Source organism: Zalophus californianus, chromosome Y (assembly GCF_009762305.2).
Source record: "Zalophus californianus isolate mZalCal1 chromosome Y, mZalCal1.pri.v2, whole genome shotgun sequence".
In the NCBI taxonomy this organism is placed as follows: domain Eukaryota; kingdom Metazoa; phylum Chordata; class Mammalia; order Carnivora; family Otariidae; genus Zalophus; species Zalophus californianus.
The window spans coordinates 150,717-166,379 of NC_045613.1; the positions used below are offsets into that span (position 1 = coordinate 150,717).

The following is a 15,663-nucleotide window of genomic DNA, read 5'->3' on the forward strand; positions in this document are numbered from 1 at the left end:
GCCAAATCCTTGATAACAAACACTCCTTAAAAGCATCTCCACCTCAAGATGGGATACTTTAATTCTAAAATAATAAAATAAGTCCATAGTACATATCTGAAGTAGTACCCCCCCAAAAAAGAAAAAAGGAAAACATGAAGTGTTTTCTTCTAATTTATGGATATTAAAAAAAAATGTGCCCATTTGTAGTATTTAATGCTTAGACATATAATTCTGTGTTTTGTTTTAAAGTATGCTCCAAGCCCAGCCTGAGGCCCAACTCCAGGCTCGAACTCACCACCCTAAGATCAAGACCTGAGCCGAGATCAAGTAAGATGCTTAACTGACTGAACCACCCAGGCACACCCAGAAATAGAAATTCTATTAAATATGTGTAGGAAGTAGAAATGACGATTAATATACTCTCAAATGATACTGTACTCAGGAAAAATATTTACCATTATAATAAATATTACAATAAAAGTAATATACATACTTGTTGCATTAAGACAAACTGACTTTCCAACTGTTCAAGGATCAGTTTCTGTGCTGCATTTAAATTATCTCTATTTGCACGCAACTGTTCCAAGTGCTAGAAAAATAAAAAAGAACACAAAGATAAACTTAAGAAACAGGAGCCTGTCAGGCAACCTGTCACTGAAAAGGGACCATAAACTCAGAACCTCTGTGTAGTCAAATGTTGTGATTTCTAACCTCAAGTAATCAATTCCAAAATGCAGTCTTTCCAAAACTCTAAGAAAGGAAGATTAAAAACAAAAGTTCGGGACACCTGGGTGGCTCAGTTAGACGTCTGCCTTCAGCTCAGGTCATGATCCCAGGGTCCTGGGATTGAGTCCCTTATCAGGCTCCCTGCTCAGCAAGGAGCCTGCTTCTCCCTCTGTCTGCCACTCCCCCTCTTTGTGTGCGTGCTCGCTCACTCTCTTGCCAACAAATAAATAAAATCTTTAAAGAAAAAATTAAGGGGCGCCTGGGTGGCTCAGTTGGTTGGGCGACTGCCTTCGGCTCAGGTTGTGATCCTGGAGTCCTGGGATTGAATTCTGAGTCAGACTCCCTGCTTGGCAGGGAGTCTGCTTCTCTCTCTGACCCTCCCTCTCATGCTCTCTCTTTCATTCTCTCTAATAAATAAATAAAATCTTTTAAAAAAAATTTAAAAAATTTAAAAAAAAGTTCATCGGAAGCTATTTATATAACAAAAATGTGTTATAACAAAAGTGCTTAAAAGCATCATTGCTGGTAATAGAAACAATGGAAATGACCTAGAAAGTCCAACAATAGGAATCTGGTTAAAGAATGGGTGGCCTCCATGAAGTCGTAAAACACTTTATACCCATAAAAAAACAATGAAGCAATACATAAACATGAAAAGGTTTTGAAGATATATCTGTAAAGGAAACAAATACCAAGGTTCTGAATGTGTGTGTGTGTGTGTGTGTGTGTGTGTGTGTGTGTGTGTGTGTGTGTGTGTGTGTGTATGATTTGTTTAAAAGAATACAAAAAAGGGGTGCCTAGGGGTGGCTCTGGTCATGATCCCAGGGTCATGGGATCGAGCCCCATATCTGGCTCCCCACTTTGCCCCACCCCTCATCTCCCTTGCTCCTGTTTGTGCGCACTCTCTCTCTCAAATAAATAAATAAAATCTTAAAAAAAAAAAAAGGAAAAAAAAAAGGAATCTATGAAACAAGAATATATTTTGTACATGTAAAACGTATTTCTAGAAAAAAAGGCAAAAGCAGCAATCAACATTAGTTATTTGTAGGAAAAGGAAATTAAGTGGCTAACCTAAGGAACAAGAATAATCCTTTAACCTGTATACCCTATATTTTCTAATAACTCTTGCATTTCACACACGCAAACGTGTTACTTCTTTTAAAAAAAGGAATAAAATGAATTATGATCTGTTACTCTAAAAGATGTGGGCTCCTTATATACTTCTCTAATTAATTTAGTTTACTGCCATTCTATTTTAAGAATTAATGCCTAAAAAGGTTAAAGCTTATTACCTCTTGCTTTAAAATAGGGGGGAAAATATGTCAAAAGGAGATTTCAAACCACAGGTATATGGTCAATTAATCTTTGACAAAGGAGACAAAATATCCAATGGGGAAAAAAACTAACTTCAAAGATGCTGTTGGGAAAACTGGACAGCCACATGCAAAAGAATGAAACTAGACCACTTTCTAACACCACACACAAAAATAAACTCAAAATGGATTAAAGTCCTAAATGTGAGACCTGAAACTATAAAAATCCTAGAAGAGCACAGACAGTAACCCTTTTTCTCTTGAAGATTTTCTTCTTTAGACATAGAGAGCACATGTGTAGCAGGGAGAGGCAGTGGAAGAGGGAGAGAGTCTGAAGCAGATTCTGCACTGAGCGCAGAGTCCGGTACAGGGCTCGAACCCACAACCCTAAGATCATAACCTGAGCTGAAAAGAAGAGTTGAACACCCAACCAACTGTACCACCCAGGCACCCCAGACAATAACCCATTGATATGGGCCATAGCAGCTTAATGGGTATGTCTCATGAGGCAAGGAAAATGAAAGTAAAAATGAACTACAGGGACTTCATCAGGATAAAACGCTCCTGCACATTGAAGGAAACAATCAACAAAACTAAAAGGCAAGGGCTACCAAATGGGAGAAGGTATTTGAAAATGAGATACCCAATAAAGGGACAGTATCCAAAATGTATAAAGAACTTATGAAACTCAACCCCCAAAAAACAAAAAAATCCAATCAATAAATGGGTGGGAGACACGAACATACATTTCTCCAAGGATATCCAGATGGCCAAAAGAAACGTGAAAAGAAGTTCAACATCACTCATGATCAGAGAAATACAAATTAAAACCACGAGATAATATCACACAGCTGCTGGGATGCTAAAATCAAAAGCACAAGAAAACAAGTATTGGGGAGGATGTAGACAAAAAGGAAGAGTCCTATATCACCCAGGTGCAGCTACACTGAAAAACTTTATGGAAGTTTGTCAAATAGTTAAAAATAAAACTACCGTACAATTCAGCAGTCATACTACTGGGTATTTACCCAAAGAATACAAAAACATTAATTCAAAGGGATACAAAAATCCCTATTTTTATAGCAGCATTATTTACAATAGCAACAATATAGAAGTAGATCAACTGTCCATCAACCGATGAATGGATACAGAAGATGTGGTACACACACAATGGAATTTGGCCATAAAAAAACAAAGAAATTTTGCCATTTGCAACAACATGGATGGAGCTAGAGACTACAAGACTAAGTGAAATAAGTCAGTCAGAGAAAGACAAGTATCGTAAGATTTTACTCACAGGTGGAATTTAATAAAGAAAACAAATGAGCAAAGGGAGGAAAAAATAAGAAAAGTTAAGAAAGACTTTATTTTTTTTAAAGATTTTATTTATTCATTTGAGAGACAGAGAGAGAGCATGAGCAGGGGGAGACAGAGGGAGGGAGAAGCAGGCTCCCCACTGAGCAAGAGCCTGATGTGGGACTTGATTCCAGGACTGTGGGATCATGTCCTGAGCCGAAGGCAGACGCTTAACCATCTGAGACACCCAGGTGCCCCAAAAAAGACTTTTAATTATAAACTAACTAATAATTACCAGTAAGGGAATGAGTTAAATAGACGGAGATTAAAGTTTGCACTTATGATGAGCACAGGGTGATTTATGGAATTGCTTAGTCTCTACATTATACACCTGAAACTATGTATGTTAAAACTACATGGAATTTTTTTAAAAAAATAAAAAAAGAATTATTTCATACCTGTAATTTCTGTGGTGTCAAATACCATGAATGAACTTGCTGTTGTCCTGGAATAAGTGGAACAGTTCTATTCCAGTTCTCAGAACTATTCTGAGGAAAATTTATTTAAAAAAATTAAGGAATATTTGGTTAAATTCATACACTATTAGTGAGACATCAAATGACTAATTGGAACATTTACACAGATATAGGACTTATCTATTTAAATTATTTAAAAGATAACTTAAAATGTACAATCAATTTGGAAGCTTTCTAATTTGAAACATACACTGTTCTCTAACTCCCTCTAAAAAGCTACTTATGTAAATCATGTCTCAAAGAGCTAACAAGCTGTCCCCATCAGGGAGGATATTAAGTGTGTTAAGTTTATAAAAGCAAGAAATGAATAATATAACTTGTTCTAGTATCTATCACTACCTTCTAAATTTAAAAGATGCTTACATAATTGGTATGGAAAATGCTGTTTAGATAAACAGCAAAACCGTGAAAGTCTTTCATTCCCTGATATACACAAGTTGAAAATACATGACAGCAAAAATTTCAGAAAACAGAGAGCTTCATTTTTGATTGGGATTTTCCATTTCTCTAAAATACACACACACGCACACACACACACACACACACACAAAACACACACACACATACCTTTGTTGGACTAGATGTTCTTTTCTTCTTGGCAGGACTGGATGGGCCATCTACTTGGCTAGAAGTAATCATATGTACTGGCAAGGATTGCTGTGAAAGTGGTATTTGACTGAGGCCTAATACAGGTTCGGTATTTGAATGATGAGCTTTGTAAGCCTATGGATCACAGAAGTAAGACAAAAATATGGTTCTATATATTCATAATTCATTCCTTCAAATTATAAAAATTTACAAGCTGCATACTTTTCAAAGTTATGTGGATATCATGGATAGTGATAAAAATTAAACTGAATGAATCATTAATGGAGGAATGTGTACCTTCTTTTGAAGAACTTTTATTTTTAATATACCACTGTGTTTTAACAGTGCCTTTAAGAAAAAACCCTTTTGAATTTATGAGAAAATATACAAGTTTTGAAATTGGTACCCCAAGTTTCTTCCCATTTCAGAGGAAATTTTATTTTTACTTTATAAAATTTATTTATTTTTTTAGTCATCTCTGTACCCAATGTGGGGCTGGAACTCATGGACCCAAGATCAAAAGTCACATGCTCTTCTGACTGAGCCAGCCAAGTGCCCCAAACAAGTTTTATTTTGATCTAAAATCCCTTACAATTAAATGTGAAGACTTTTATTTAAAAAAAAAAAAAAAGCCAATCTTGTACTTAGTAATATAAGTTTGATCACTACAGATTGGAAAGAACCCTTAAAGCTGGGCACCTACAGAAGATAACCCAACTTCTCACCTGCTGTGCTGTGTTCATGGCACCCTGCCTGGAGGTAAGCTCTGCAGGTATTGGTAGGCTCCACGCCTCCTCAATACTAGGAAGTAATTTAGTTTTATTCTGTAGACTACCTTGTGGAAGGTTACACAACTGAGCCTAGGAAAAATTATGTAAAAAGCAAATTTAACACAGGCCTACTTGAGTAAGAGCAAGTCCACTAAATCTTCCTCAATGTTACAGGTATTTATTTCTTAAAGAAAATAGAATCTAAATTTGGGGGGTTTGATATATGCTGCATATAAAGAGGACAACTAGAATATACTTGTGTGAGTCAGAACAAAGCTATTTTCTCTTTTTCAGAAACCTCACAGGTCTCATGAAATTTCAATCAAGAGTGGAAAAGAATGTTTGTGTTCTTTTCTCTAAAATGCTATAACTTAAAAATGTAGATACAGCACACAAAAAATCATGCAAATTAATGTGTATCAACAAAGTAAATGTGCAAAAGAACACTGTAAATACTGCATCTTTTACTTTAAATGAAAAGTAAAATACCACAAAATATTAAAAATTATGAACAAACTTACTGACATGAAAACAAAAGCCACCCTCCTCATGACAGTTATCATACGGGAAAGTTTTTTAAAATAAAATTTCAATTTTTTACCTGTAAAAATTTTATTCTTCCGGCAAGTGTAGAGCTATTATTACAACTTTTGCTTCTAGTTGCATTTAAGTAGCATTTAATGGCATCCTGAGGTTGGTTGCAGGATTCATAGAGAGTGCCTAAGTCCATCCAGGCTGCTGCATGGCCATGATCCAATTGTACAGCACAAATATAAGCCTGTAAAGCATCCATAGGTTGATTTTGCTGCTGATAGAGCACACTAAAAAGAGAAAGAATAAGTTGTCTGAAACAGAGTACAATAGTAATACACAGTATATTACAGGTGTAATATGTAATGATAAATTACATATTTATATGAACTTGTGTATCTATGAAAATACTATTAACTCAATATAAAGAAGGCTTACCCTATTGAACACCATGTATCTGCACTTGCTTCTGATTTATCAATAGATTGCCTGTATGATATAAAGGCATCCTGAACTTTCCCAATACTTGAATAACACCTGAAAGGGAGGAAAGAATGGGTATGGGTATAAAGAAACAGGTACAAGTATACGTATATATAAAGTATTCCATTAATATTTAAGTTAACTATATTTATTTACCAAAATAATGTAAATAGAAAAAAAGAAACCTAAAAAGCTACTATATATGCATGTATGCATACATGCTTACATATACAAAAATATATAATCTACCTTGTAATTTGCTGTTAAATGAACTTTCTCTCTTGTTAAGTGTTAACACATGTTATATTAATGAATTCTACTGAAATTATTACCAAATTTGGTAGGACTTGGTAGGATTAAGCACACAGGTCTCAATTTATATGCAGTTTGTATTCAGGTTTCCTCTAGACCAGGAATAAAGGTATAAAACAAAAAAAACTAAATGATAATAACCTACATTTTTCTTTATAAACTTACGATACTCAGAACAAACATTCCTTAATTCATGAAAATTTCAAAAGTGAGATATAGTTCCTAAGAAACTGAATGTGAAAAAGAGCATAAACCATCTTAAATATCCAATTTAATAGGTATTTTATTTATTTTTTTAAATAAATTAAGCGGGGCTTGAACTCACGACCCTGAGCTGAAATCAAGAGTCAGACGCTTAAACTGATTTAGCCACCTAGGCACTCCTAAACTTACGTATTTTAAATAACTTACATTTTAATCCTATTTTTAAAAAAACCAGTTATATTAAGAAATATTAAAAGCAAAGGACAGTATATGCTGACTTTATCAATTAACCAAAACAAAACAAAAACAAAAAAACCACAAAACTTACATAAAATGAATTGAAGAAAGACTGTCCTATAGGTTAGCTATTAGAAAAGGAAACCTTTACTATAGAAATCACAGCCAAGAGGTTTTGTTTTTAAATTTGTTTCTTAAGACAAAGAAATTATTTGATTATGTATTTCCAGGGAACTTTGTATAATTTTACTTCTTATGGCATTGGAGGATAAAAAAGAACAAGAAATGTTTTAATACCTTTAATTGTACAGCCACTCTAAGTTGAGCACTACTATTACTGATCCAAATTTTACTAACTCATGTAATCCAAATGGTTGGGAACCACAGATGACAGTAGAAAAGATGATAAAAGTCATTTCATATAAACAAAAGTTACTCAGTCTACAAATGGAAAATTTAAATCCAAGTGTGATCAACTTGAGTTTGTCTTTCTAAAAAGGGAAGGGTCATGACAAAAACACTTTACAGAAACATTAATCTTGTAACAATGTGTAAACTGAAAAATTAGAGACAATGAAAATAAATTTGGGACAAAAAAAACCATAGGGCTGGTACACACAGGTGAGCCAGAATTACAGTGGAAATCATGAAAACTGTGTAAAAAGAATAACACCAAATGACTGATAAAGACTCCGTGACTTCAGTATATACTAAAGGAGATATAACTGTTTGTAAAATTTACTCAATGTAAAAAGGTAAGTTATTGTGAAAAAGAATAAAGTAGCTGGTTTGAGAAAGAACATGATAAATTTATTTACATTTAAAAAAGATTTTTTATTTATTTGAGAGAGATAGGGAGGGAGAGAGCATGAGCAGGGGGCAGAAGGAGAAGCAGGCTCTACTGAGCAAGGAGCCTGATATGGGGATCATGACCTGAGCCAAAGGCAGATGCTTAACCAACTGAGCCACCCAAGTGCCCCAATAAATGAGCTTTTAAAAGATGTTTTGGTGTTCAGGAAACACAAGTGGGTATGAAACAAGTTCAGAACCTTAAGAGTTACACATCTTAATCTGCAATTCACCCATATGAAAGAGAGGGTTAAGAACACAGGATACATGTAAGTGAGGGAAAAATAAACCTAAAGTATGACTAACTTGTGGGTTAAGAAAGAGAAGAAAAACCAGTAAAGGAAACAGAGAAAGCGATGTTAGAGAGCACAGAGAACCTGTGTTGGACAGAGAAGTAACAAGAGAGTTAGCAGTAATTGGAAACAGGGACAGACATCAGAAAAATATTTATTTTTAAAGATTTTATTTATTTATTTGACAGAGACACAGAGAGGGAACACAAGCAGGGGAAGTGGGGGAGGGAGAAGCAGGCTTCCTGCAGAGCAGGGAGCTCAATGAGGGGCTCGATCCCAGGACCCTGGGATCGTGACCCTGAGCTGAAGGCAGACGCTTAACGACTGACCACCCAGGCACCCAGAAAAAAAAATATATATTTTTAAACAAAACCAAATTTCAGATTATCTGACACATTCACCTAAATGCCAGAAGAAATTAGTAATTTCTGAAATCTGCATTTTCACATCCCCATTTTTCAAAGTCAAAAGAGAATGTCAACAATGTGCCCAAGTACTAATGTCTGAGTCCAATCACCAAGAACTGTTCCCCCTAATACAACTTAAGGCAGTTCCATTAAGGCAGGCTGACCTCTAATATAAGCAGCTCCAAGTAAACTTGAGTTCCAGCTTTCTGTGACATTTACTAGCCTTAAGGAAACCAGTTTACTTCTCTGGACTTCCCCCACGTGTAAAATGAGAGGATGAGGGGCGCCTGAGTGGCTCAGATGGTTAAGCGTCTGCCTTCGGCTCGGGTCATGATCCCAGGGTCCTGGGATCGAGTCCCGCATCGGGCTCCCTGCTCCTTGGGAGCCTGCTTCTCCCTCTGCTTCTCTCTCTCTCTCTGTCTCTCATGAATAAATAAATAAAATCTTTAAAAAAAAAAAAATGAGAGGATGAACAAAGCTGGCTGTCTGATCACTCCCAACTCTTAAAACAGTTCTGTTACTATGGGAGACTGTTAACAGAGCCTTTTACCAGCGTGAGTATAACTGTAGTACCATACAACCATCTCACTTTTTTTTTTCTTTAGGTTGTATTTTTATTTACTTGAGAGAGAGAAAGAGTGCACAGGCATGGAGAGCTGCAGAGGAAGAGGGAGAGGCAGGCTCCCTGCTGAGCAGGGAGTCTGATTCAGGGCTAGATTCCTGGATCCCAGAATCATGACCAGAGGCGGGAAAGGCAGACACTTAACCAAAAGATCCATGCAGGCCCCACCATCTCACTTTTATATACATTTGCCAAGCAACAAGCAACAATATGCAACATAGCCTTGAATACAGAGGTTAACAAATAAAAGTCTCTGAAATATTAGTGTCATCAAATCCCTATAAATTTTACTAACAATGAGATCCTCATTCACAAGCTTTAATGAATTTAAAATACAAATTTTCACAAATTTAATTTTCTGTAGCAATAAAGCCAATTAAAAGTAATACATGAGTAGACAGTAGGTGAGTGCAAAAGAAGCAAAATCATAGAAATCATAGAAAAAAATTAACAGATTAAAAATAATTACTATCTAAAATGATAATTCTGAGCCCAAAAAAGATTAATATCATCTATTTGAGAAGTCAAGAAAATGTTCTGTACATTGAGCTAATTTTATCCAAAAAGTTAAAAATAAAGCCCATGCCAATGTTTAATAATCAGGTATCTATCGGTAAAGCCCTCTGTGGAATACCATTCTCAAAGAGATGGAAAGGTATATCATTATTTAAGTGCTAGTTTTATTTATTTATTTATTTATAAAGATTTTATTCATTTATTTGACAGAGAGAGACATAGCGAGAGAGTAATCACAAGCAGGGGGAGTGGGAGAGGGAGAAGCAGGCTTCCCGTGGAGCCGGGAGCCCGATGTGGGGCTCAATCCCAGGACCCTGGGATCATGACCTGAGCCGAAGGCAGACGCTTAATGACTGAGCCACTCAGGCGCCCTTAAGTACTAGTTTTAAACATATTTCATTATAAACTGTTCATATTTGTCTGTAATTAAAGAATAATAATTCCTTATATTAAAAAGGTATGCACAGTGCATATTATGCTACAAATTCTTATCTTGTATCAAATAGTATTCATACTCCTAGAATTTAGAGGAGTAAGAGTACTAATCCATAAAACAATAGAGGTCAAATTTTATAGCTCTCCCTTTTTATAGTAGTAAGCCTCTTTTATATAACTCTCAATTACGGCCCTCATTATGCAAAACTAACTATAATAACTTAGCTCCAAATCCGAATTCTAGTTAATTCACTGATTTATTAAATAGACATTTTGTTCAACATACAATGTTAGGTAATGGAGAGAGAAAACATTCAGCTTCTTCCTGAGAACTTTAGTGGATGAGAGAGACTAAGTTTGGATTTACAAGTTCTATATTACAAACAACTCAAACTAGACTCTTCTGTAAGTCCAGGGGAGACTAGAAAAAAGTATAATAAAAGTAGTTAACTAATCAGTTAACTGTTATTATACACAATAGATAATGAAAAATTTTAAAATAACTAACCTAACAATAATCTCCCTCAAATATATACTTTACCAAATAAAAAAATTATACATTAATTTTAAAATTATTCATTATACAAAAACTAAAGTTGACACAAAAACTAAATTTGAATTAGACTTCATGACAAAGTTTCTCAAAGTATTCCTTGTAAAAAAGAATCAGATGAGGGGCGCCTCGATGGCACAGTTAGTTAAGCTTCTGCCTTCAGCTCAGGTCATGATCCTGGAAACCCAGGATCGAGCTCCACATCAGGATCCCTGCTCAGCAGCCTCCTTCCTTTCCCTCTGCCCCTCCCCATCACTTCTGTGCTCACTCATTCTCTTAAATAAACAAAGTCTTTTTATTTTTTTGTTTTACTTTTTATGTTTATTTATTTGACAGAGTTAGCACAAGCAAGAAGAACAGCAGGAAGAGGGAGAAGGAGGCAGAGAGAGAGGGAGAACATTGGGCTCGATGCCAGGGTTCTGGGATCATGACCTGAGCCAAAGACAGATGGTTAACCAACTGAGCCACCCAAGTGCCCAATAAATGAAATCTAAAAAAAAATCTAAAAAAAAAGAAAAAGAAAGAAAGAGAGAAAGAGAGAGTCAGGTGAAATTTACAATTAAATCAAAGAGAGACAATTAAGTTTATAACTTGGAAAAAACGAACCTGACAGATCTAATATTTTCATTTATGTGAAATGAAAACTGAGATTTCAAACTATTCAAATGAACTTTACCATAGGTCATCAGTGACAATAAAAATGAATTGTTAAATACATTAAAAATTATAGAAATTACAGAGGGAACAAAGTTTAAATACTGAATTGAAAAACAATATTAGTGACTAATATCTGATGTCTCTTGAAAACTGTTCAGTACTTCAAAAACCAGCAATAATGTAAGTACCATGAAGACAAGGTAAAAATAATAACTCATGAGGAAAATCAAAATTTCTCACTAAAAGCACCAAATACAGAGTAATCCAGTTTTACCTATCAAGAATCTGTTATCATGTATTTATAATAAAAAGCAGATATTGTATAAACTAGCATTTCAGACTATAAATTAACTCTATGCAGCATAATCCAAGTGATTGGCCTCACCTCCCAAGGAAATACCAAGACTGGCCAGAATTAGGATCTGCCTCCAAAGACCTTTGGAGATACTGAATCGCGTAGCTTTCCTTGGTGGCTTTGTCTCCCAGTAGATCCACATTATGATGCATCCATCCTATAATTAAAAAATTGTAGGCATTTACCCATGATTCAACCATTTTCCACCATTAAGAATATCATGAAGAACATAAATAAAATATCCTCTCCATACATTTCCTCATTTTGTTTCAAACTTCCCCCAAATTTAAAACTACCAGAGATACCTACAGGAAAGTCTACCTCACCCAAAAAGGTAAAATCAATGCTATTGAAGGCTCATAAAGAACTGAGAGAAATTTAAATTATTTTGGGCAATGCACTGACACTTATTAAATTAGCAGCCATGGATTTTCCTTTTCCAAATTTAACTGAAAAAAACTGCAACCTATAAACCAAAAATACAAAGATGATTAATTTACTTTTCTTTTGAAGGTTAAAACAACTAGCAAGCTAATGTTGATTTCTAAGGAATAAAACCTTACATAATCAAAAAGATAAATCAGATAAATAATTTTTAAAAACCTTACAGAAGGCTCTATACCTTACTGATACTGGTTATTTTCATTAACATTCTAAATATAATATTTGACCAAGAACAAAAACAATAAAAACTCTCCAAGGCTTATGGAAAACTAATGAAAAACAGTTTTAAAGAGCAGTAAGAGCAGTACAGAGTGCCTGTTTAATAAACAGGTTTAGAATTATAGGTACAGAGACAATGGAAAAACTGGAACATGATAAAATATGTTAAATTTACACTTAAGACAAATAGAAACCAGTGTTTCAGCTGTGAGTCAACTGAAGTGTATAAAATTACCTTTGTGAAAATACCACTAAGGTAAAACTATGCTTAACTGTTTTTGACATAGATAAAATGATATGATGACATTTAAAGACATACATATCATCAACAAACTTCATTAAAATTTAGAATTATTTGCTCAAAACCAAATAGAAAGTGAAGAGAAATACAAACTCCAACCAAAATATATAGATATGATGAATAACTTAACAATATGAATTACTAGGGAATATTCCCTAGTACCCTCTAAGAAAGAACAATGTTAACTTTACATTAAACATAAGATTTTCTTATGAAAAGCAAAGAATTTTAAGAAATGCTGTAGAACATACAGAGTGAAATATTCTGTAATTTTTAGGTGCAACAGATCCACTAATTCATTTTGTAAATGAGCCTGTGAAAAGAAGCTCAATCTGTGGCTGTGTGCAAGATGTCAATTTAATTAACTTCATCAAGTGCTATGCACATGGACATACTCAAACTTACTCCAGATCAAGTACAAGAGGATAATACTGAGTTTAAAAAGACTAGTTGCATTGAAGCAGTGTAGTTAGATGGATTTTTTGAGATGGACTGGTTAGATGGTGGATATAAATCAATTCTGGACAAAAGAAGAAAAGGAATAATACAGAGAACATTTAATATATATTTTAAATGAAATCTCAAAACAATACACATTATCATTAATCTTAACACATAATTTCAAATAAAAAGTGACTGTTAAGGCAGAAGAGTTCCAACTGCACCCACCAACCACCCCAGCATTTGTAATTAATACAATCTATATTAGAAAATAAATTTTTTATATACCTAACTGTTGTAAAACAATAGCTTTTACTTGTGCAGGTAGGTTTTCTGTCTGTAACAGTTGTTCATAGGCTTCTTTTGCAGAATGATATTTCCTCTAAAGTAGAAAAGAAGTCAAAGAAAAATAAAAGGATAAATCTTTAAATAAAAATATTTTAATAAGGAATTGATGACATGATTTAATTAACTTTTCAAGTAATGAAATAGTAAGAACACTAAAATGTACACTATAAAGAGTTAATAGTATATGGATTTAGATAATATAAAGTTTCTACAATGAAAAACATAATTGAATGTACAAAGTGAATTATTAATGGATTATTTCTTCAACCCTGGACAGCTATGCTGCAGAATAACTAAAGTTGGTAAAATTAACCTTCCATATAACAGGGTGTCAACAAAATATGACATATAAAAAATCTGCTATATCCCAAAAGTTACAAATAGAGTAACTACAACCTTAGACATTATAACAACATTCACAAAGCTGTACAAGTATTATACTAGCAAATGTATAACTGAGAAGACTTTCAAAGATACAATGTAGGAAGCAAATAGATTTAAGTGCTTCTGTGTTTTGCAGTCTAAAACAAGAGGAAAGTAGGTAATGTTTTCACCTTACAAAAATACATTTCTCTTGTAGAAAATACTGTTGAAAAATACTTATACAGAAATACATTACTAAAGACCTAACCACAGACATACCACAGTTATGATCCAAACAATGCTAATGATATTTAAGGTATAGGCAAATTTCTAAGCGAGTCCACTGCCCACGGTTCTCCCCAAAAAGTACTAATAAGACTACAACCTATTACTATTGCTGTGTTAATGTTTAATACAGCTCCTTCATAACAGGAAAAACAGAAAACTTCAAAGCATTACCTTTTAAAAAAATTTAAATTCAGTTAATTAACATATAATGTATATTAGTTTCAGACGTAGAGTTCAGAGATTCATCAAAGCATTATCTTTTTAATGAACTTGGAAAAGCAATTAGTCATTTTGTAAGCATAATAACAAAAGGGTAAAAATGTCATTTCAATGATATTTCTTTAAATGAGCAGAGTAACATGATTGATTCAAATAAAAGTATACGTTGGAGCTAATAATTTTGAGCTTTTTCGCTAACCAAATGTGACAAAAACAATAATCTCAGGAAAGAAAAAAAACTTTTCATTTCTATCATATGTGTATGTACAGAAATATAAACACATGATAATTTAAAGAGACACCAACTCCACGTCCACAAAGATGCCCATACATTAAGGATAAACACTTCCGTACATATAACCAAGGTCAAATTTATCAAGTTACAGGATACAGAATTAATCAAGTATCAGCTGTATATTATGCACCAGGTAAAGAATAATCCAAAATTGAAATTCAGAAAACAATTCTACAAAAAACAGCAGAAAAAAAATATTTTGAATAAATTTACCGAGACTATAAAAGACTTGTGTAAAATATTTTCTTTTTCCATTTATCTGTCAAAGAGTATTATCCATTCAGCTGTCAATAGCTGTTTCCCATCTTGACTATTATGAATAGTGCTTTTTTTTTTTAAAGATTTTATTTATCCATTCATGAGAGACAGAGGGAGGGAGGGAGAGAGAGAGAGAAGCAGAGGGAAAAGCAGGCTCCCAAGGAGCAGGGAGCCCAATGCGGGACTTGATCCCAGGACCCTGGGATCATGACCTGAGCCGAAGGCAGATGCTTAACCATCTGAGCCACCCAGGCGCCCAATAGTGCTGCAATGAACGCAGGATTGCTAACATCTCTTTGAAATCTTGATCTTTAGGATAAATACTCAGAAGTGAGATTATGGATCCTAAGGTACTTCTAAGTTTTAATTTTTTGAAGAAATCTTACATACTGGTTTTTATAGTATCTGCACCATTTTTCCCTTCCACCAACAGCATACCAGGGTTCTAACTGCTCTACATCTTTGCAAACATTTGCTAACTTTTGTTTTTTTATTATAGCTGTCTAGATACATTTAACTGATACCTCACTGTGGTTTTGATTTAAATTTCCGTGATGATTAATGACGTTAAGCACTGTTTCATATACAGGTTGGCCATCTTTAAGTCTTCTTCAGAGAAATTTCTATGCAAACACTTAACCCATTTTGAAATCCAGTTATTATATTTTTCTGCTGTTGAGTTACAATTACTCTTTATACATTTGCAAGATTAATCCCTTATTGGGGCGCCTGGGTGGCTCCGTTGGTTAAGCAACTGCCTTCGGCTCAGGTCATGATCCCGGGGTCCTGGGGTCGAGCCCCGCATCGGGCTCCCTGCTCAGC

General features: G+C 34.4%; 1 protein-coding gene across 14 annotated transcripts in view; it reads right to left on the reverse strand.

Annotated features, from left to right (window-relative positions):
* LOC118356620 (lysine-specific demethylase 6A-like) overlaps window positions 1–15,663 on the reverse strand; it is a 168,583-nt gene that overhangs the window by 58,367 nt on the left and 94,553 nt on the right. For 10 of the 14 annotated variants that reach the window (XM_035725903.1, XM_035725901.1, XM_035725894.1 and 7 more), the window contains 8 exons: window positions 13,359–13,452; window positions 11,696–11,822; window positions 6,181–6,279; window positions 5,813–6,032; window positions 5,167–5,301; window positions 4,421–4,576; window positions 3,776–3,865; window positions 476–571 (listed from right to left, as the gene is read on the reverse strand). In XM_035725903.1, the coding sequence (XP_035581796.1) occupies window positions 476–571; window positions 3,776–3,865; window positions 4,421–4,576; window positions 5,167–5,301; window positions 5,813–6,032; window positions 6,181–6,279; window positions 11,696–11,822; window positions 13,359–13,452 (1,017 nt within the window). The remainder of the gene's footprint in view (window positions 1–475; window positions 572–3,775; window positions 3,866–4,420; window positions 4,577–5,166; window positions 5,302–5,812; window positions 6,033–6,180; window positions 6,280–11,695; window positions 11,823–13,358; window positions 13,453–15,663) is intronic. The other 4 variants (XM_035725897.1, XM_035725898.1, XM_035725896.1 and 1 more) reach the window with 2 other exon arrangements.